The sequence below is a fragment of the Myxocyprinus asiaticus genome, chromosome 7, assembly GCF_019703515.2.
Source record: "Myxocyprinus asiaticus isolate MX2 ecotype Aquarium Trade chromosome 7, UBuf_Myxa_2, whole genome shotgun sequence".
NCBI classification, from domain to species: Eukaryota; Metazoa; Chordata; class Actinopteri; order Cypriniformes; family Catostomidae; genus Myxocyprinus; species Myxocyprinus asiaticus.
Window position 1 is genome coordinate 3625810 of NC_059350.1, and position 24389 is coordinate 3650198.

Here is a 24389-nt window from a genome sequence, read left to right on the forward strand (position 1 = left end):
CACCCTGCATTCAAAACATTTCAAATGCAAAGCTTTTGGAACTTTTGTACAAAACGTATCTTTAGTACATGTTTTAAATGAAGAAACAAACAAACATAGAGCGAAACGTACCTCGACGTCCAGCTCTAGAATATCAGCATCAGTTTTCATGAGGTCGCAGAGGTTTGGTTTAGTGCGGCCAAAGTCTCCGTGCACAAACTCTTTTATGTAACTGTCGAGTAACTCATTAAAGGAAATCAAGTTTCAGTATCGTAATATATCAGTTTTATTAATAGCTTAGTATGGAAACCCATTTTTAAACCACATGGATAACAGATCGCTCTTTGGTAAGTCATGTGACGTAATACATAGTCACATTTATGAGATAAAATGTCAATTATTTGATTTTAAGTCATCACTATGAGATAATAATTATGACAAATCAATGATGACTTTGAATCTAATAATTATGACAGCATATTTAGCTCATAATTCTGACTTTATCTCATGACTTAAAAAGTTATAATTCTGAGATAAATTATGACCTTTTTATTTTATAATTGGCCAGTTTGGGATAGTTCACACTTTCATCTGATAATTATGACTTACGACTTATTATCTCATAATTCTGATTTACTATCTTATATTTACGACTTCTCATAATTCTGATTTACTATCTTATATTTACGACTTCTCATAATTGACTTACTATCTTATATTTACGACTTCTCATAATTGACTTACTATCTTATATTTACGACTTCTCACAATTCTGACTTACTATCTTATATTTATGACTTCTCATAATTCTGATTTACTATCTTATATTTACGACTTCTCATAATTCTGATTTACTATCTTATATTTACGACTTCTCACAATTCTGACTTACTATCTTATATTTACGACTTCTCATAATTCTGATTTACTATCTTATATTTACGACTTCTCATAATTCTGATTTACTATCTTATATTTACGACTTATCTCATAATTCTGATTTACTATCTTATATTTACGACTTATCTCATAATTCTGACTTACTATCTTATATTTACGACTTCTCATAATTCTGATTTACTATCTTATATTTACGACTTCTCATAATTCTGATTTACTATCTTATATTTACGACTTCTCATAATTCTCATTTACTATCTTATATTTACGACTTCTCATAATTCTGATTTACTATCTTATATTTACGACTTCTCATAATTCTGACTTACTATCTTATATTTACGACTTCTCATAATTCTGACTTACTATCTTATATTTACGACTTCTCATAATTCTGATTTACTATCTTATATTTACGATTTATCTCATAATTCTGATTTACTATCTTATATTTACGACTTCTCATAATTCTGACTTACTATCTTATATTTACGACTTCTCATAATTCTGACTTACTATCTTATATTTACGACTTCTCATAATTCTGATTTACTATCTTATATTTACGACTTATCTCATAATTCTGATTTACTATCTTATATTTACGACTTCTCATAATTCTGATTTACTATCTTATATTTACGACTTATCTCATAATTCTGACTTACTATCTTATATTTACGACTTCTCATAATTCTGATTTACTATCTTATATTTACGACTTCTCATAATTCTGACTTACTATCTTATATTTACGACTTATCTCATAATTCTGACTTACTATCTTATATTTACGACTTCTTTTAATTCTGACTTACTATCTTATATTTACGACTTCTCATAATTTACTATCTTATATTTATGACATCTCATAATTCTGATTTACTATCTTATATTTACGACATATTTTCTTATATTTTATCTCACATATATGACTATATTTCGTAATTATAAGATATTCTCATTATGACTTTTTATATAAACTTAACTTTTTATCTCATATTTATGACTCACTATCTAATTTTGACTTTTTAATCTCATAATTATAAGTCATAATTATGACTTACTCTCTTGTAATAATTTACTACCTCAAAGTTATGACCCTTTGGGCCCTATTTTAAGAGTGCACGCATTACATGCAACGCAATGCTTTAAGTCATAAGCGCAAAGTCAATGGACATGGCCAGGAAATTTTGGTATTTTCGTACAAGCATGCACTAAGTCGAGGCGCAAGTGGGTTTGGCGAAATCATACACGCAATGCGCAAAAGGCGTGACCAAGTGCAATTTAATTCTGACGTTCTTCTCCGATTATTCCAGCGTCTGCGATAATGATTAAACAAAGACAGCACATTCATAAGAATTTGGTAGTGTAAATGGACAGTATGCAATTAATTAAATAGAAATATGGACTTACGTTCTTTTGTGCATTAACTGCATCATTGTTGAATGTCAGGCATATTTCTATGACAGTGACACGCTCCTTTTATATGCATTTAAAATGCAATTCTCATCAGAATTTAGATGTAGGCTCCATTAAATTATAGAGAATGTAAGTATTATTAATCATTTTCATCTACTGACACACAAATCATGTCTAGTATTAACAGTGATTGTATCGGAACGCACAATCACTTCGACATTGATTTTGAAAAATTAAATTCATTTATTGAAACACAAACAAATGAAACTAAATATATTTCTAAATTCAAATTACACTTCAAACGAAATGAAAATATAATCAAAATAACGAAGTGGTCAAAAAAATCATAACAAATCCAAACATTTTACTCTTTCCAGCTTCTTCCACCGACCCCTTTTGCAGTGACTTAAAAATGACCCAAACAATAAATACAAATAAATAAATACAAATAGAAGTTCAATCATAAATACAATTTTAAATATAAACATAATGATAATAATGAAAAAATAAGCCATGAACTTTAGATTGTATTAAACTATCTCATAATTATTATTTTGTCTCAAAACGGCTACGTTCCACTATATTTTAAGAATTTGGACATGAACTTTATTACCACCTGCTGGTGAAATCTCCAAACTCCAAATGCAGGAACTGAGTTTGGACTTTGCGCTGAGTTAAGAGGTGGTATTTTTTAATACCTAAGATATTTTCATTACTTTTTATCTTATAATTACAACTAAAAATTCTGACTTTTTATCTCATAATGACTATCTCATAATTATGAATTTTATCTCTCAAAATTATGACTCTGAATCTAATAAATCTGAATTTTTAACTATAATTTTACTCTCATAATTAAAGACATACCAAAGCATATTTTTTTCACGTGGTGGCAACAGGCTTCCACAGGCTTAGAATAATAATTGCGAGTCGTACGTTTTCACGAGGACATAAACAAACATGTGCGTGTGTCTAAGGATACGTCCCGGCCTGTGGGCAGAGCTTTAAGGAGAAATGATGCGTGTCCAAGAAAGAAACACTCATAGAGTGTATGAGTCTCTGTCGGACCGCCAGCGGCCGGCGATGAAGAACTCTCAATGGGGTCTTCTGGGCAATCTTCAAATCCTACACACACACAAACACAGTCAGACAGGCAAAATTGATCAGAACCTCTCCTGTCTTTTGTCACTGATGTCATGTTCAAATGTCCAAGAGTATGGACAGATACTGAAGACCTTGATGTTTTCCAAAAACTCCAGGTCAGTGCTGGAGATGGCTTTGTGTGTCCAGATGAGGGCGCTGTAGGATTTCGTCTTCTCCTCTTCACCCTCTTTCATGTGACTCGTTGCTTCCCTGCAAGAAAACACACACACACACACACACACATACCTTAAAAGGAATTGTTCACCCAAAAATGAAAATTCTGTCATCTCCTCACCCTCGTGTTGGCTTATATGTGACACACACACTCACCTGGTGACAATCTGTAGGTCTCATACTCTAATTTTGTCAGACGACTGGTTGATCGTCTGTAAGACAGGAGAGAAATGCACAGATCCATAAAGTTCTTGAAAATGTAATTGTTCATTGTCCGAGAACCGAGAGAGCTCATGTTTGAGGGTGAGAAAATGAACAGAAAATGTCTCTCGTTCCCATTAAGATGCGTGAGAAAAGGCTGAAAGGCCTGTTCACACTAAGTTTGAAGCAAATGACCGACATGACACCTATAACACATATAAACCAGCAGTTTATTGGATCCAGTAAAAGGTTTTTACCTCCTGCAGTTGTTTGATCTCAATTCTGTTAAATTTAGCTTGGTGCGGGTTCAACAACTCCATAGCGAAAGGCCGACCTGAGGAACCCAGATATGACAAATATAAGAAATATCATTCCACAAACAATTGCATAACCACATCTGAATGTTAAATCATTTCTGCCATACTTAAAGCAGGGCTCCAGACTAACATTTAAACATGCTTTGAGAATTACGGAGAATGTGTTTAAACAAAAATGTGTTTTACCATTTCCAAGAGTCCTCACGTCCACATCCTCCCGTCCTGATGAAGAGAAGTTAAAACCTAAATGCAAAAGAGACGTGAAACAACGGTAACCCTCCAACTGCATGTTTAAGACCGTTTCAAACTCACCGTCAGCTCTGAACGAGGAGAGGAGAGGTGCAGCGATCAGCTCCTCCACGGATCCCTCCATCCGTCTCTCTCCATCTATCACCCACGGAGTCTGTGGAAGCTCCCGAGAAAACTTATTATACCGACCTGCAGACAGACAGAGAGAGAGACTTTGTATTTGTTTACCTATCAACACATGGGAATCTGAGTTTTAGTACTGGTTTAGATGTACCTGCTATGAAGACAGAACTGTGGAGACATGTGGTGTCTAGTGGTGTACTTATAGTTTTTGGTTTCTTCGGTGGACAAGGGTAATGTCTGCACAGATTAAAACCAGATCACTAAACCAGAGAACATTATAATACCAACATACCAATGTGTAGAAGAAAACTCAAAACTCTGACCTGCTAAACTTCTCATCAGAGATCTTTTCAAGAGCTTTCACCACTGCCATCCTGGTGACGATAGACTGATTGACACAGAGTAAATGGAAAACAACAGAATTTTTTTTTTCATCTCCAAAACTTTTAAACACATATTAAAGTATATTAATTTCCATAGTTTTAATCAGGTTGATTCAGCGAACTGTTAAATTTGACATGAAACAGCAGTCACAACTAGGACTGTCAACCGTTTTTAATTTTTTATCAAATTAATTACATGATATGCCGATTAATTAATCGAGTTAATTGCAATTAATTGTATATTAGGGATGCACCGATGAATCGGCCGCCAATATTTATCGGACAATTATTGACCAAATTTTAACCATCGGCAAATCGGTTTTAAGCATGAAACAAGCGATATAAAAAACCTATGATTTATATATAATTAATTATCATCACACTTTGTTTTGTTTTGTTTTTTCTCCCCAATTTGGAATGCCCAATTCCCAATGCGCTCCAAGTCCTCGTGGTGGTGTAGTGATTCGCCTCAATCCGGGTGGCGGAGGACGAAACTCAGTTGCCTCCACGTCTGAGACCGTCAATCTGCGCATCTTATCACGTGGCTTGTTGAGTGCATTACTGCGGAGACATAGTGCATGTGGAGGCTTCACACTATTCTCCGCGGCATCCCGCACAACTCATCACGCGCACCACCGATAGCAAGAACCACATTATAGCGACCACGAGGAGGTTGCCCCATGTGACTCTACCCTCCCTAGCAATCGGGCCAATTTGGTTGCTTAGGAGACCTGGCTGGAATCACTCAGCACACCCTGGATACTCGCTGAGATACCCAGACCCCCATCATCACACTTTGTTAAGACTCTGTGAATAATGAAGAAGCCACAAAATGAAGAAGGGCTGGCACTCCTAATAACATGTCATATTTAATTTTTAATCATTCTCGTTCTCACATTAATGAGGAAAAACCATTGTTTAAACATGACAGTTGTGAAAGCGGCACTTACCTAAACATGATGAGGTAAATCAAAAACGCTTTGAAACCAGGTATGGTTGACATTGGTATGGTATCCATTAAGGCTGCTCGAATGATTAAGATTGAAATCGCAATAAGGGCCCTTTCCCAAATGGCACACTTGATGTGGACTTGCGGTTTCGTGGCCTTCATTTGAAAAACATGGCAGATGAGGCGATGATTAATTGCGGATTAAAAATTTACTGATTGTCAAAGTGGATCACTTGCTTATCATGTGTATAAAGTATCACTTTTAAGTCTCGTGTAGAACTGGTTCAAAACTTTGTTCTATTTAATTTTCCAGAGATATGGAATTACTCCTGTTCAGTTTATTGAATTGTTTTTCTTGGGGAAGCTTCGCGTTCATAAAAGTAAGTAACATAACAGTTAACCTTTGCTATTGTTGTTTCAAAGGGGATTTTAGAATTATTGTGAGTCTCTAAAATATCAAGACAGGAGAGAATAATGTAATGCACATGGCTGTAGCTTGTACGATTCATTATATTTATTGATATAGCAACAATCGGTCTAACAGTGATATTTATACCTGCAGAAGTGTGTATTTTATTACTATTTTTGCGAATATATGGTGGTATGTTCTTTCTATAAATTTGACTGTTTTTAAGCACCTGCCTGTAACCATCCATGAGTCTAAATCATGTTTATTTGTTCTCTAAAGATTTAAAACGATGGGGTTTTGTTGCTGTAGTTATACTGTATGTGCGCTTTGTTTTTCAGAGGTTCTTTATTAAATTATCTAATGCTTTATTCTCAGTGTGTTGCTTGAAATTTAGAGTTTGAAGTGTTCCTTTACTCTATCAATGCCATGACTTTTTCAAATAATAATTTGTACATAAAACAATGTAAAAAATGCATCATCTGATTGAAGTCTTTAGATCTGTCCCAAATGCCCTTTTACCACTCATGCCCCCTTGTGGACTTGCTGACTAGCGCCCCATCGGTCTGCACTCGCTTACGTCACCTAAGTCTGCACTCAGAGGAAGACCGCAAGGGTGGAGGGTGCCATTTAGGACAGGGCCATGGTCTTGCGTGATTACTAAACCTTGAAAAACAGACTGCATTCAGTTGTTAGTTAGCGCTTCAGTCAGCATTGTGTAAGCAAGCGGCGCCCTCTAGCGGTGTGTATGGCATTATCCAATATACCACAATGAAACTCAAAAGGGCATTTTGTTCCTGTGGTAACCTTTTTTTTCCATGATGTGGTTGACATTTCCGTGGAACTGCCCAACATATGTATATTATGAATTTATGATGTTCTATTACATATATACTGTACAAACATGTAAAACACTAAACAAATATAAATAATAAATACAATTAATATAATAATTCAGTTAAATAAAATACTTAACATTATTGTGGCAGACAAGTACAGTATTGATAATACAAAATAAAAAGTGACTTTAGAAAGTAATATTTAGTTTATTTCCATCTCATTGAACAACGTGTGGTTTGTTGCTTGCACAACTGTATTCGTGCTTACTGCCCCCTGCTGAAAACATGGAAGCGGTATTCAAGCTTGAATTGCTCTGATGGTAGGAATATTCCTTATTACTAGTTAAATGGACAGCCCTAGTTGCAACGCATGCACAACTTGCATAATTACACTGAATTCTGAGTAAAACAGAATATTTAGTGGGAAATAATGAGGGGCGGGACTTGATTATATCCGACAGGATTTGATTGGATCATAAAATGTTAGGCTATGATATTAATGGTTAATATTACTTTTCACCACCCATGTCGCCTTGATTACACTAGCACAAAAGAAAGTAAATTCTGAGACGGAGCAAGTTATTACACTTCGACAAACGATTATGAAAACATTTGTTTACTACTACAGACTACAGTCATACCGCTTTGTTTTTGGTGGGTTTGAAACAGTCAGGACAAGTGGTCGCTCTGCAAAAGAGAGAAAAAGACAAGATGAGCATTAATTAAAGCAATAGGTTGTGAGAGGCTGTGCATTACAGTGATTTTAAACAGTTAAGGGATTGTTCTTTGGCATGATGTAAAGTGGCGTAATAAAATAGAGTGTACCACGTCATAGGCGTGCGTTATCTGCATTTTAAAACGGCTTCAAACTTGGTTCATCCAATCAGAATTTATAAAATATGATTTTGGTTTGTTTATTCTTTCAACACTAGGGATGCAACATGTATTGCCACTGATATTTATCAAGCAAAGAAAAGCTTCGGTTAAAAACCGTGAAATGTTTTATTTACATGTTGCACGTGTCTTCAGTTCCAGTACATTTCGTTAGGGTTAGCACCCAGGACGATACAATTCAACCCTTTGCTTCAATTGTGCTTGGGGGGGGCAAAGAAAAGTTTTTTTTTTGGTTAAAATTAGTATCAGAAAGTTTATATCAGTGCATCCCGACTCAGCTCTTTATGCATTATCATCCCGCTATATACTGTACCCCTCCATCTCTTGGAATACCTACAGGAAATGACAGTCCTCCTCTGTTTCTGGGTGTGTAAACCCCACACTCACTTCAAACGCACTCTACAGATCAAAGAACAGACAGAAGATGGACAAAATAAAAAGAGAAAAGTAAGAAATACTCACGTGCTTACACAGTCCGAGGAGAGACTTACAATGGCCAGTACAGCAGCTCCCAGATCTTAAGGCCGATCTTTCCCTGTACGGCCCACTTGAAGGCGTCCTTCACCTGGATGACATCATCTTTCCCCAAACACATGCTCTTCTCCCTAGAAAAACAACATCTCATGAGGTTCTAGCAAACTGCAGCTGCTAGCACTGATGACAAATGTGTGCTGCTCGCTAACGCACGTACCTGACTTCCCATTTCACGTGTAACCAGCAGGAGTGCTGTAGCAAGACAGAGATCGAGAGAGACTATTATAATAAAAATATGTGGCATAATACAGCGGTCGCATGTGGAGATGTGACAGACCTCTCTGACGGACAGCTGAGCAGGAAGAGAGACGGTCAGCACCAGACGGTCAAACTCATACTGCTCTTTTTCACAGCATCTGAAATCTGCAGACAAATAAAAGAAGTACTGCACTGTATGTTTTTCATTTATGGATGAGAGCAACTATCTACAAAATATCTCATATGGAAATGGTGACAGAATTGTAATTTTTTTAAGTGAATTATTCCTTGTATGGAAGCCCTAAACCGCAAGGAGAAAATCATTTTACTAGGCGAAAAAACTAGGCTTAGTGCCTTCCTGAGCCCATGTCCTACAAAAAACATTTTCTCTGGCAAATTTTTTTTTCTCTGATTATTGTTTATACTAATATTTTTTCTCTGAAAATTTGTTTTCTCAGAATTGTTTTTCTTTCCGAAATTTTTTTCCTTGAACATTTTATTTCCTCTGAAATTGAAAAGATGGGATTTCATGAATTAGAAGACTGTCTAGCATTATCAGGTCTTGACATTAAGCATTGTCATGTGCTTGTCCTCCGGACAAGTAAACTGGTCGTTCACTTGTCCGAGTAAAAAAGGACATTTAAGTTACATGCTCAAGTAACATGTCAAAGTTTATGTTGTATATTTTTCTAAAACCACGACCGATGCCTAACCTAATAGTGTACCTATGCAATCAACTCAATTCTCTGCAACAGAAATGTAAACTGCACTGGGTAGGGGAGGAGACTGCTCACACTTCTATAGAATGAGATCAACCATGTACAATATAGGCTATACATTATCACAATGCCAAAATCTCAGGAGTCTGTAGTGAAATTTGATGATTCTCAATATCAGCTTCAAAACCACAACAAATAATAACACTAATATGTTAATTATGGAAGAATGATTTCAGGTTCTTAATTATTCAAGACTAGTAAACATCAGTAATAAAATAACAGTAAGAAACAGCAATGAATAGAAATAGATTAAAAATAATAGAACACATTTTCAGTGTTTTTTTAACAGCTTTATAAGTTTTTAACAGCAGTTTCAAGTATTCAAGTAAACATTCAGAATGAAATGCAACATAAAACTACTACTGGTCTTCACTGTGTGATTATAATACATTAATACTTTTTAAAGCTACTGAAGTTACTCAGTGAAGAGCAGTGAGTGTTTTCTTGTTATGATTATTATAATGACACACTAGACAGCAGCAGGTCTGTTATCTTACATTTATTACAAATCTGATATTTTATCATTTTCTCTGCTGTTTACGTTCACTTTAGACATCACTCTCTGTGTTTACATGAATACCTCACAGAGACGGGCATTTTGGCGGACTTTTGAAATGTATTTGACCGTTCAGGTGTGCATTAGCATGAGCATGTTCAGCACACACACATACGCTGCCTGTCAATCAAACAGGGTGCAGCTGTTACTAGATCACTAGTGAATTATCAAATTACGCACTCTTCATTACTGTCAGCAGCAGAATAAGAATATGAAGTTTCTTATAAGTGACACAGGCCTACCATCATAAATATAGCCGGGTATTGATGTTTTAATCAGTCTGCTGGTCCGGTCAGGCAAGTAAAATTCTCTTTCACTTGCCCCTTCAAAAATCCACTTGCATTAATGTCGAGCCCTGATTATGTTTTTTTTCTTGCATAGATTTGCAAAAACATCTTGTTATTGTATCATTCTATAACTACAAATCTATAAATGAACAGGTAAAGTACCACAGACATTCTGTCACCTTGTAAGCATAAGATTTCATGCTTACTGATAGTGGCACCTGGTGGCCAAGGTTGGTACCACATGCTAATTGTTAGCTAGCAAGAAAAATAAATTCTTATGTGTTGCCTCTCAAGGAGAACAAACATTCAGAGAGAGAAAACTATTTCAGAGAGAAAAAAATAATTTTTGCCCAAGAAACTTTTTTTTTTTCACCTTGCGGTTTCAGGGCTTCCGTATCCTTTAAATGTACTGAATTAAATGAGTGTTTTCCACATCAGAAAGCTTTCTGAGGAGTATTATTAAGCATCAGCAATCCCCTTGTACCTGTTTGGCATGACTGTGATCACAGAAGTTCTGCAGTACTCCAAGACACACTGGACAAATATCCAGATCTGTCTTTGGCTCTGCTGGCGTGACGGAATCTTCCACGCTAACATTGTCTTCTATTTTCATGCGTTTGTTCGGCGGGTCTTCGGACTGACCCTGATCATATGCATTATGGGACATTTCCTCGCTGATGAAGACAAGAAGCTCTCTGTGTATATCCTACAAAGGGAACTTACATTAATACACAACACACTCAAAATGTTTTTCTATATGAATGCTTTAACGGAGGTTAACAGTGACCTCATAGGGCTGTCTATAAGATGAGTAGGTTCCTACACAACAGAACCGGAGAACACATCTCGCACAGCAGCCAGCATCCAACAGCTTTCTTACAATGGGTCGATCTTTCTCTTTAAGGGAAAGCATACTGCAGAGAAGAGAGAGAGGGAGAGAGAGACAGAATGACGCTCTAAACTTTTTGTTTTATTATGAATTAAGAGCATTACAAACAATCATATCCATATAAGTAATGTAAATACAAATTGAAACAAATAAAACGTATAATAAAATCGCTCACTAACATTATCTGCGTAAAGTTACATTCAACACTGTGATTACAGGGTTTCGCTGTCATGAAAACGAAGTTGTAATACTGAATATAACTACACAGATAAGGTTAGAAAGCGGTTTTATCACACTAAAAGCATGTTAACATGTATACTGTTTACATCTTGTGACCATCATTTTTAAATAATGAGTATTTTAGCATTAATGGACTGGCCCCATTAACTTCCATTGTAAGTGCCTTAATGTAACCGCAATTTTTGCTTTTTTTTTTTTTAAATAACAGAGGAACTACTCAAAATTATTTTTGTGGAAATCAACATTATGTCACAAATTCTGTTGGTTAAGCTTAACTTGTATTGAACCCGGAATATTCCTTTAAAGGGATAGTTCATCTAAAAATAAAAATTCTCATCATTTACTCGACCTCATGCCGTCCCAGATGTGTGTTACTTTCTTTCTTCTGTAGACCACAAATTAAGATCTTTAGATTTTTCTGCAGGTCCATACAAGTGAATCAAAACTTTGAAGCTCCAAAAAGCACATAAAAGTAATCCATACGACTCCAGTAGTTACATTTATATCTTCCGAATCGACATGATAGGAATGGATGAGGAAGAGATCAATATTTAAGTAATTTTTTACTATAAATCTCTACTTTCGATCAGCCCTCCTATGCGCATTCCCGAGAGGACCTTTCTTTTTTTTGCAATTCGCATTCTTCGTGCATATCGCTAACTTTTGGGCAGGGAGTAGAAAGACAAAAAAGGAGGGATAAAGGAAAGAAAAATAATAAATCATATTTGCACAACAGCCCAGTAGGTGTCGATATGCATGAAGAATGCGAATCACCAAAAAACAAAAGAAGACCTCTCGTGAATGCGCATAGGAGGGCTGTTTAAAAGTGGAGATTTATAGTAAAAAAGGATTGCATATTGATCAGTTTCTATGACACCTATCTTATCAATTCTAAATACCTACAGACAGAAATTAAAATCTGCTAAGCCTGTATTAAGGACTGTAAAGTGGTCGCCAATGAAGCAGAGCTGGAACTACAAGCCTGCTTTGACTGCACTGATTGGAGTGTTTTTGAAGCTGCAGACACCAATCTGGACAAGCTCACAGATACTGTTACATCATATATCAGTTTCTGTGAGGATATGTGCATTCCTACTAGGACTTATTTAACATTTAACAACGACAAACCATGGTTTACAGCGGAACTCGGGCACCTTCATCAGGCCAAAGAGGATGCTTACAGAGTTGGGGATAGAGTCTTGTACAATCAGGCCAGGAACACACTGAATAAGGGACTCAGAGTGGCTAAAAGAAGATACTCTGAGAAGCTGAAAAACATGTTTTCAGCTAACGACCCTGCATCAGTGTGGAGTGGCATGAAACAACTTACGAATTACAGGACTCCTGCCCCCAACCCTGTGGTGGACCAACAACTGGCTGACGACCTGAATGTGTTCTACTGTAGATTTGAAAGGCCCAATCTCACACCCCACACCCACTCTGACCTTCACTTCACACAAACACAAACACCTCCTGGACCCCCCTCCTCCCCCCTCCTGCTACTCAACCTGCACTTAAGATCTGTGAAGATGATGTGAGCCGCGTCTTTCGAAAACAAAGGATAAGGAAAGCACAGGGCCCAGATGGCATTTCACCTGCATGTCTTAGATCCTGTGCTAACCAGCTGGCCCCCATCTTCACACCGATCTTCAATAGATCACTGGAGCAGTGTGAAGTCCCATGCTGCTTCAAATGTTCCACTATCATCCCCATCCCAAAAAAACAAAAATCACAGGACTTAGACATCTGTGGTCATGAAGTCATTTGAGAGACTGGTGTTGGCCCACCTGAAGGACATCACTGGACCCTTTCTAGATCCCCTTCAATTTGCTTATCGAGCAAACAGGTCTGTGGATGATGCAGTCAACATGGGATTGCATCATATCCTGCAACATCTGGACAGACCAGGGACATATGCAAGGATCCTTTTTGTGGACTTCAGTTCGGCTTTCAACACCATCATCCCAGCTATACTCCAGTATAAATTACACCAACTCTCTGTTCCCACGTCTATCTGTCAGTGGATTACCAGCTTTCTGACAGACAGGCAGCGGCTTGTGAGACAGGGGAAACTCACTTCCAGCACCTGTACAATCAGCACTGGTGCCCCCCAGGTATGTGTGCTCTCCCCACTACTCTTCTCCCTCTACACCATTGACTGCATCGCCAAGGACCCCTCTGTCAAGCTCCTGAAGTTTGCAGACGACACCACTGTCATCGGCCTCATCCGAGATGACGATGAGTCTGCATACAGAAGGGAGGTTGAACAGCTGGCTGTCTAGTGCAGTCAAAACAACCTTGAGCTGAACACGCTCAAAACGGTGGAGATGATTGTGGACTTTAGGAGGAACACCCCAACACTGACCCCCCTCACCATTCTAAAGAGCACTGTGGCAGCAGTGGAGTCATTCAGGTTCCTGGGCACTACCATCTCACAGGACCTGAAGTGGGAGACCCACATTGACTCCATTGTGAAAATGGCCCGGCAGAGGTTGTACTTCCTTCACCAGTTGAGGAAGTTCAACCTGCCACAGGCGCTGCTGATACAGTTCTACTCAGCGGTCAATGAGTCTGTCCTCTGCACTTCAGTAACTGTCTGGTTTGGTTCAGCTATGAAATCGGATATCAGACGACTACAAAGGACAGTTCGGACTGCTGAGAGGATTATTGGTTGCCCCCTGCCCCCCCTTCAAGAACTATACACTTCCAGAATGAGGAAAAAGGCTGGAAAAATCACTCTGGACCCCACTCACCCTGCCCACAAACTTTTTGAACTGTTGTCTTCTGGCCGACGAGCTCTGAGCACCAGAACCGTCAGGCACAGGAACAGTTTTTCCCCTCAGGCTATCCATCTCATGAACAGTTAAAACTGCCCCTTTGAGCAATAATTAATGTGCAATACACAGCTTAGTCTTTTTATATTATCCAACACATCCAACCTCTTCTGCCATTACATTCCCTTGCACTGTACATAAACGATTTGTATTTAGATTTGCACTACGTATGTGTGTGTATGTATGTATGTATATGTATGTATATATATATTCATATATGCGTATGCATGTGTATATATATATATATATATATGTATGTGTGTGTGTATGTATGTATATATGTGTATGTATGTATATGTATATATATGTACATGTGTATATATATATATATATATATATATATATATATATATATATATATATATATATTGTCTATTGTGTATTCTATATATACTTTTTTCTTTTCAATATTTATCAAGTTTTTATTCAATTTTAATTATTTTTTTAAAGTCTTGTAGCTGTTTTTGTATTGTTGTGTACTGGAAGCTCCTGTCACCAAGACAAATTCCTTGTATGTGTAATCATACTTGGCAATAAAGCTCATTCTGATTCTGATTCTGATACATGGATTAAACCACTGAAGTCGAATGGATTACTTTTATACTGCTTTTATGTGCTTTTTGGAGCTCCAAAGCTCTGGTCACCATTCACTCCTACAGAGCTGAAATATTCTTCTAAAAATCTTCATGTGTTCTGCAGAAGAAAGAAAGTCATACACATCTGGGATGGCATGAGGGTGAGTAAATGATGAGAGAATTTTCATTTTTGGGTGAACTGTCCCTTTAAGGGCGTTTGTGGTAAGACTTAAAAACAAAATAAGACAGTTATTAAACCTTTGATGCGTTTAACATGACAATGTCTCTCTGAAAACAGTAAATGCACCACAAGTCAGCTTACCTTTACTAGACCACAAGAAATCAGCCCAACATCAACAGAGATACACAGTGACACCTGCAACTCCAGCACACGTGTTTATCAAGACAGCTCACGATATCTTTATATATAAACAAAGGTTATCCTAAAGCATAGAAACTGCAGTAACCATATATTCAAGCAACTTAGCACAACGCAGCTTGCCGTGCGTTTATGTGGGAGCGATGCTGTACAGCTGACATCGTATTTATTTATGCTGCATCTGTCAAGCATGGCATATTTTAAGACACCCTTCTACGTCATCATGGGGTCCTTTCTCTGCTGCCGTCGGATCTGGAAGGTTCTGTTCGGAATCTCAGAGCTGAACTTCATCTGCACCCATCCGAACCGCACAGGCGGCCTAGAGAGACAGGGGATTGTCCATTCCCTTCAGTGATTCCTGACGAATAAAACAACATCAATATTATCCAAGATGCCGGGGGCCATAGCGGCTGCAAGTGCATTTAAAAACAAAGGAGGCGCGTATGTGGACCGAGACAAACCCGCCCAAATCCGCTTCAGCAACATCAGTGCGGGGAAAGGTGAGGGATTACACCTGAAAATATATTTAAAACTTTCATAAAGACTGAGTGCTTATTTATTTCGCTGTTGCATCTGTTGCCATGCCACGCACTGGAAACACGAGTCAATAAATGCCGTATAAACCGTTATAATCATGATCACATGCAACATTCGGCCTTTATTAGAGCAAAATTAGGATTGTTTGTCATTTAAAACCGTGTATGGCCACTTACATGTTTCAAGCTCAGTTCCTGTCACAAAGCACACAGTTTGGCCTCCTTATAAGGTGCGAAGTGTATTTGCAAGGATCGTTTACACCTAATAAGGCTTCTTTAACGCTTGTTCGACTTTCGGGACATTTTAGTTTTTTCAATCATTTTGGCTGTGTTAATGCCAACGGCATACATTTTGGCAAAGGTGTGTATTTTCTGGGAATTTTGATATTTCAACCTCAGTTCATATAATACATCTATAATACACTGTGTACACAAAATAGTTACACTCAGGACCTTCAGGACAAAAATGTCCCCATTGAAACCCATTAAAACTGCCATATTTGATCCCAGTGCCATTAAAGTATAAAATCATGAATTCTATGATATTATGCTTTCATTCTGGAGCCCTGGCTTTAAAATTTACATTTGTAATATTTTCCACCAGATGGCGCCATTTTTCTCATGTTTAGCCTATGGAGCAAATACAAGCTTTTCCCCTATTTTCTGTTTGCTGTATTATATTATATTTATATATATATATATAAATGATGCTGATAAAAGTGTGTGTGTGTTCTGGATGTCAGAGTGTGTTTTATATGTGTGTATTGAGAAATTTGTGTGTGTAAAAAACAAACTTGCATTTAAAGGGTTAAAATCCTGAAAATGAATGAATATTTGGTAGTTATGATCAGGACTGATGTTGGTTAAAAAATTAACTAATTGAAAGTGGAAAATAATATTAATATATAATATTATTATGGCAATTTTTTGATGGGGACATTTTTGTCCTCCTCCGAGTAACTTTTTCAAATTTACCCACAAGGGTTAAAACCGTGTATGGCCACTTACATGTTTCAAGCTCAGTTCCTGTCACAAAGCACACAGTTTGGCCTCCTTATAAGGTGCGACGTGTATTTGCAAGGATCATTTCCACCTAATAAGGCTTCTTTAAGTCTGTCATGTTAAACACATTCATTTTTAGTTCATATTACTGTATAGCAGTTGTGCATTGTGTTATGGGTGTGGCAGCAGGTGTGACGATTGAACTTGTCTTTTTTTTATTGACAGCTGTTGCTGATGCCGTCAGGACGAGTCTGGGCCCTAAGGGCATGGATAAAATGGTACAGTTGTCTCCTGACACCTTGTTTTAAAGCTCAGCGTGTTTTGTCTCGCACTGAGTGGATGTGTTTGTTGTTGCAGATTCAGGATGGGAAGGGAGATGTCACCATCACTAATGACGGAGCCACTATCCTCAAACAGATGCAAGTGCTGCACCCAGCTGCTAAGATGGTGAGACGGGCCGTAGAAAAGTGGGGTTTTCGTTATAAACCTTGTCAGCTTGGCTCATGAATATTAATTGGGTGACGTAATGTTTTCAGATGGTGGAGCTGTCTAAAGCTCAGGATATCGAGGCTGGTGATGGCACCACATCAGTGGTGGTGATTGCTGGAGCTCTTCTGGATTCTTGTTCTAAACTGCTACAGAAAGGTAAGGCCAAGTTGGTATTAAAGTCATATATTTACTCTAATAATTATAAATGTTGCATGAAAGTCTGTGTTTCCTGGCAGGAATCCATCCGACCATCATTTCTGAGTCATTTCAGAAGGCTGTCGATAAAGGTGTGGAGATCCTGACCTCCATCAGTCAGCCAGTGCAGCTGAGTGACCGAGAGACTCTGTTGAACAGCGCAACCACCTCCCTGTGCTCTAAAGTTGTGTCTCAAAACTCCAGTCTGCTCGCACCCATGAGTGTTGACGCTGTCATGAGGGTCATCGACCCCACAACTGCCACCAGTGTCGACCTCCATAATATCAACATCACCAAGAAACTCGGGTGAGACGAGAGCGTACAAGGCATCAAACAGGAACATTGAAAACACTGCATACAGCAATGTAAATCTAAGCCTGAGCAGATGTAGGAAAATTACAGAATAAATGTTAAAGTTAATCATCTCAATATTTATGTGTTTGCATAATTTATATGTTAACCTCTTCAACTCTGGTGCATTTTTTGGCTGCCGCCTGCGATTTTTCAAACCCAAATTTAAAAGCTCACCTTATTGCATAAAATTGGTCTCATTTTACTGCCCCCTATTTTAAGAAGTTTTTGTTTCATCATATATATACACTATATTGCCAAAAGTATTCGCTCACCCATCCAAATAATTGAATTCAGGTGTTCCAATCACTTCCATGGTCACAGGTGTATAAAATGAAGCACCTAGGCATGCAGACTGCTTCTACAAACATTTGTGAAAGAATGGGCCGCTCTCAGGAGCTCAGTGAATTCCAGCGTGGTACTGTGATAGGATGCCACCTGTGCAACAAGTCCAGTCGTGAAATTTCCTCGCTACTAAATATTCCACAGTCAACTGTCAGTGGTATTATAACAAAGTGGAAGCAATTGGGAATGACAGCAACTCAGCCATGAAGTGGTAGGCCATGTAAAATGACAGAGCGGGGTCAGCGGATGCTGAGGTGCATAGTGCGCAGAGGTTGCCAGCTTTCTGCAGAGTCAATCACTACAGACCTCCAAAGTTCACGTGGCCTTCAGATTAGCTCAAGAACAGTGCATAGAGAGCTTCATGGAATGGGTTTCCATGGCCGAGCAGCTGCATCCAAGCCATACATCACCAAGTGCAATGCAAAGCGTCGGATGCAGTGGTGTAAAGCACGCCGCCACTGGACTCTAGAGCAGTGGAGACGCGTTCTCTGGAGTGACGAATCACGCTTCTCCATCTGGCAATCTGATGGACGAGTCTGGGTTTGGCGGTTGCCAGGAGAACGGTACTTGTCTGACTGCATTGTGCCAACTGTGAAGTTTGGTGGAGGGGGGATTATGGTGTGGGGTTGTTTTTCAGGAGCTGGGCTTGGCCCCTTAGTTCCAGTGAAAGGAACTCTGAATACTTCAGCATACCAAGAGATTTTGGACAATTCCATGCTCCCAACTTTGTGGGAACAGTTTGAGGATGGCCCCTTCCTGTTCCAACATGACTGCGCACCAGTGCACAAAGCAAGGTCCATAAAGACATGGATGAGCGAGTTTGGTGTGGAAGAACTTGACTGGCCTGCACAGAGTCCTGACCTCAACCCGATAGAGCACCTTTGGGATGAATTAGAGCGAAGACTGTGAGCCAGGCCTTCTCGTCCAACATCAGTGTCTGACCTCACAAATGCGCTTCTGGAAGAATGGTCAAAAATTCCCATAAACACACTCCTAATCCTTGTGGAAAGCCTTCCCAGAAGAGTTGAAGCTGATATAGCTGCAAAGGGTGGGCCGACGTCATATTAAACCCTATGGATTAAGAATGGGATGTCACTTAAGTTCATATGCGTCTAAAGGCAGATGAGCGAATACTTTTGGCAATATAGTGTATATATTGGCCTCTGAATGGACTATAAGATCAATCTCAGGGTCATTTGCGTAGATACAACATATTATTATCAATAGTTGATAATATTTAGCAGATGATTTGTTTATCATGCTTTTTCTACTGGACTGCAATTATTTTTCTTGACATCTAAGATGTAACATCGGCTCATTTTAAAGAAAACAGCCTAAGGTTAGAGTTGATATAGAGTTTTTTATTAAATATCCATGTGATAAGGGTGAGCGATAAGCAAAAAAATTATATACTTAAATTCTTAACTTTTGCTTGATCAAACCAGCCCGTCTGGCACCAACAATCATGCCACGGTCAATCACTGAGATCACATTTTTTCCCCATTCTGATGGTTGATGTGAACATTAACTGAAGCTCCTGACCCATATCTGCATGATTTTATGCACTGCACTGCTGCCACATGATTGGCTGATTAGATAATTGCATGGATGATTGTTGGTGCCAGATGGGCTGGTTTGAGTATTTCTGGGATTTTCACACACAACAGTCTCTAGAATTTACTCAGAATGGTGCCAAAAACAAAAAACATCCAGTGAGTGGCAGTTCTGCGGACAGAAATGCCTTGTTGATGAGAGAGGTCAACAGAGAATGACCAGACTGGATTGAACTGACAAAGTCTATGGTAACTCAGATAACCACTCTGTACAATTGTGGTGAGAAGAATATCATCTCTGAATGCTATTCTGAGATGCGGGTTGGCGCAGTTTTGGTGGCACGAGGGGGACCTACAAAATATTAGGCAGGTGGTTTCAATGTTGTGGCTGATCGGTGTATACCACCATACTGCCCAGCCCTAAACTGTGGTGTTAGGGCTACAAAATAAACTGTTCAGATACATTCATGGGAATGAGCTTTCGTTTGATGTATGAATTGACTATTAATGTGCTATGTGAAACACTTTTATTCATATGCATTCTCCTACATCACCTCTAGGTGGCGCTCATTTGTGATACACAGTTTTTAAGGCTTTATGTTAGATAAAATAACAAAATAAATGCAAAAGTGATGGTATTCTTTGAAAAGTTCAGGTTTTAAGCTTTTAAATGGTACCAAATATGAGTGACTTATGTATCCGGGGACCTTTACAATTTAAGCGTAAACTTATTACATGCTTCTAGCCCCGCCCAGTTGAAGGGGTTAGTGCACCATATGATGATGGCGGCTAATTTTAAATCGCCAACAAAAAGCCTTGGGGAGTCAAGTGTTTCTGTCTCTCCTGAAATGTTGACTCTTAATTGTGTCGTGTGTTTGCAGAGGGACCATTGATGACTGCGAGCTGGTGGACGGTCTGGTGTTGACTCAGAAGGTGAACACTGGCGTGTCCCGTGTGGAGAAGGCCAAAATCGGCCTGATACAGTTCTGCCTGTCCGCTCCCAAAACTGATGTACGTTCTAGTCACTATTCCAGAACCCTTTTACAAATGGCTGTATTTCTTACCATGGATTTGAATATTTTTTATTCTCTTAATTTTTAAAGAACTATTAGGTTTGTTGTGTCGGTTAAAAGTGAGATCATGTTTGTTGTTAATCTTCAGCATGTGCTGGTTTTAAAGATCATTGATTTAGTTGTTGTTGTGTTTGTGGATAGATGGACAACCAGATTGTGGTGTCAGACTACGCTCAGATGGACCGTGTTCTGCGTGAAGAGAGAGCCTACATCCTCAACCTCATTAAACAGATTAAGAAAGCCGGCTGTAATGTGCTACTCATCCAGAAATCCATCCTGAGGTGCACCACAAACCTCCGTCACACAACTCGCATATGGCTAAAATAATAATCCATAATAATGGCTAAAATAATAAAGACAACCAAAACTGAAGTAAAAATCTATATTTTTACTGAGCCCTACCCCTAAATGCTGAAATCTCTTTATTATGCTGTGACTCAATGTTTTGGAAATTCAGTAAAATTTGATAAATATGGTCATTTGCACATAATGAGAACTCCAGTGGAGCTCATGAGGGATCTATCAGAGGTTCTCATGATGTTTGTGAATGTGTGTGTGTTTCTCAGAGATGCTCTGAGCGATCTGGCCTTGCACTTCCTCAATAAGATGAAGATCATGGTGATAAAGGACATCGAGAGGGAAGAGATTGAGTTCATCTGCAAGGTACAACCAGCTGAAGCACTCTCAGCCAGAAACTAACGAATGCTTTTTTTGCATGCATAAATAAGGCCTATATCTAACATCACTTTTGATTATCAAATCTTTGTCTGCTATTTAAAGGGATAGCTCACCCAAAAATGAAAACTCTCATCATTTACTAGTACTCAGGTGCGTATGACTTTCTTCTGCTAAACACAAAACAAGGATTTTTTTAGAATATCTCAGCTCTCAGAATATCAGTGCAAGTGAATGGTGACCAGAACTTTGAAGCTCCAAAAAGCACATAAAGGCAGCATAAACGTAATCCATACGACTCCAGTGGTTAAATCCATGACTTCTGAAGCAATGTGAGAAACAGATCAATATTTAGGTACATTTTTTACTAAAAATCTTGACTTTAATATTTTTCTCTCGTGTTTGGTGATTCGCATTCTTCGTGCATATCGCTGCCACCTGGGCAGGGAGAAGAATTTATAGTAAAAAAAAAAAAAAAAAAAAAGGACGTGAACATTGATCTGTTTCTCACCCACACCCATCATAGCGCTTCAGAAGACATGGATTAAACCACTGGTGTCGTATTGATTACTTTTATGCTGCCTTTTAGGAGCTTGAAAGGTCTGGTCACCATTCACTTGCATTGTATGGACCAACAGAGCTGAGATATTCTTCTAAAAATCTTTGTGTTCTGCAGAAGAAAGAAAGTCATACACATCTGGGATGGCATCAGGGTGATCAAATGATGAGAGAATTTAAATTTTGGGGTGAACTGTTCCTTTAAACAGCAGACAAAGATTTGATAATCAAAAGTAATGTTAGATATATGATGCATATATTTAAAAGGCATTGAAGATTTTGTTTTTGTTTTTCCGGTGAATTATTTCTTTATCCTGTTTCATCAGACTATTGGCACCAAACCCATAGCTCACATTGACCAGTTCACTCCAGAGATGTTGGGCACAGCAGAGCTGGCAGAAGAGGTCAGCCTGGATGGATCAGGCAAATTAGTGAAGGTGAGATTGCTGATCTAGGATCAGATTTGACCTTTTTAGGACCTAGAATGTGGACGGAGGTGTTCTGATCCTCAATGTATTTTAAAAGTTGATATGATTTTTGCTAGACTCACTTGATAATGTCACCTGTCCTTGTTTTGACACTCATGTGGAGAAACGTCATGTTTTTGGCTCTGTGAATGAATGTTTAGTTGATGTTCTGTGCAGACTTGTCTATCTTTACAGACAGATTACTCAGAATAGTATGTTTTCTTTCTGTTCCTGCTGTGTAATAATGGCAGTGTTTGATTTGGGCTTGTGTTTGTGTGTGTCTGTAGATCACAGGTTGTGCCAATCCTGGAAAGACCGTCAGTATTGTGGTCCGTGGTTCTAACAAGCTGGTGATTGAGGAAGCAGAGCGATCCATCCACGATGCCCTCTGCGTCATCCGCTGCCTAGTCAAAAAGAGGTAACAAATGACCTTAACTTGTTAAGGTATTCCTCAATATTAAAGCCAATAAAGGTCTTCTTACCCTCTAGATATTGAAACATCCTTATTACTTAAGTTATAAGATTCTGTATTTATTGGTATAAAACATTTTAGAGCTTATCAGTTGATTAACTTTGTTGTCTTGCAGAGCTCTGATTGCCGGGGGTGGAGCACCAGAGATCGAGCTGGCACTGAGGTTGGCAGAATATTCCCGTTCACTGGGTGGCATGGAGGCGTACTGTGTGCGTGCCTATGCCGATGCCCTCGAGGTCATTCCCTCTACTCTAGCAGAGAACGCTGGTCTTAATCCCATCTCCACGGTAACAGAGCTGCGTAACAGACACGCACAGGGGGAGAAGACGGCCGGAATTAATGTCCGCAAGGTGTGACTTAAAATAGTGCCTCTTACTGACAGATGCCTGTAACTACTAGCAGGTTATGGAAGTGTCTGATGTCTCTGTCTGTCTTTTAGGGCGGGATCTCCAACATCCTGGAGGAGCTGGTAGTTCAGCCTCTGCTCGTCTCCATCAGCGCTCTCACCCTCGCCACGGAAACGGTCCGCAGCATCCTGAAGATCGATGATCTTGTAAGTGATTTGTCATATCTAGTTAGTCTACCAAAGTAAATACTTAAAGGGGTAGTTCACCCAAAGCCAGTATGACTTTAAGTGGAACACAAACGGAGATGTTAGGCAAGAGTGTGAGCCTCAGTCACCATTCACTTTCATTGTATGGAAAAAAAAAGATGCAATGAACTTGAATGGTGACAGAATTTTCACTTTAACATTAAGAAAATATATTTTACCTCTATCTACTTATCCATCTCCTAAAAAAATTATAAATAAGTCAAACAATCTTGATGACACGCTCAAAATATACTGACATTAAATGCACTGAACCAGCACTAATTTCCTTTCATTTGCTCTTCAGGTGAATACCCGATAAAGTGTGCATGAATGTGATTACTGAAGGAAGACCTTACACCACTCTAGCGTCCTGTTAAGACCAACTGCTCTGTTGTTTTCTGTAGATGTTACCTTGAGTAATTTAATAAAACATGTTTTTGTTTTTTACACGAAAACTCTCGCCTTTTGTCTTTATTTTTATTTTTTTTTACCTTGATACAGTACGTGGTATTGTAATTTAAGTGGTACTCGACATGGCTTGGTGTTAATGCAGGTCAGTGTAATCTTATTAGGTAATCGCAGGCAAGGCAGTGCTCAGAGGATGGTGAAAATCAAGTCTGAAGATTTGAGTTTGAATTAAGTATCCTATGATTTAAATTAAAACATACTTGTATACACTGGGAAAAACACATTTTTGCTGCTTGTTCAATTTACTTAAACTAAAGTAACACAATTTCATTGCGTTTTATACATTTAAATTCGTAAAATTAAAGTTTACTAGATCAATTTGAGCTGGGACTACATGTTACAACACTTTTTGTGGTGTAAATG

General features: G+C 38.4%; 1 protein-coding gene and 1 pseudogene across 1 annotated transcript; one reads left to right on the forward strand and one right to left on the reverse strand.

Moving 5' to 3' along the window:
* The window catches only part of LOC127444259 (tRNA pseudouridine synthase Pus10-like), a 19355-nt pseudogene extending 3935 nt beyond the window's left edge, over nucleotides 1-15420 (reverse strand).
* Nucleotides 15421-15489: 69 nt separating this feature from the next.
* Nucleotides 15490-24013, forward strand: LOC127444250 (T-complex protein 1 subunit delta-like). The gene is made up of 13 exons (XM_051703523.1): nucleotides 15490-15750; nucleotides 17014-17066; nucleotides 17146-17235; nucleotides 17325-17433; nucleotides 17514-17778; nucleotides 20603-20732; nucleotides 20936-21075; nucleotides 21361-21457; nucleotides 22354-22464; nucleotides 22782-22912; nucleotides 23082-23316; nucleotides 23406-23519; nucleotides 23863-24013. Exons 1-13 carry the CDS (start codon nucleotides 15642-15644, stop codon nucleotides 23875-23877), a joined length of 1599 nt encoding a protein of 532 aa, XP_051559483.1. The 5' UTR covers nucleotides 15490-15641; the 3' UTR covers nucleotides 23878-24013.
* The last annotated feature ends 376 nt before the right edge of the window (nucleotides 24014-24389 follow it).

What these genes read in the sequence shown, in the direction of transcription:
- LOC127444250 (XM_051703523.1), top strand. Translation starts at nt 15,642, where the DNA reads ATGCCGGGGGCCATAGCGGCTGCAAGTGCATTTAAAAACAAAGGAGGC. An exon ending in TGTCCGCTCCCAAAACTGAT is followed by an intron (nt 20,733 to 20,935) that starts GTACGTTCTAGT and finishes GTTTGTGGATAG; the next exon opens with ATGGACAACCAGATTGTGGT. An exon ending in ATCCAGAAATCCATCCTGAG is followed by an intron (nt 21,076 to 21,360) that starts GTGCACCACAAA and finishes TGTGTTTCTCAG; the next exon opens with AGATGCTCTGAGCGATCTGG.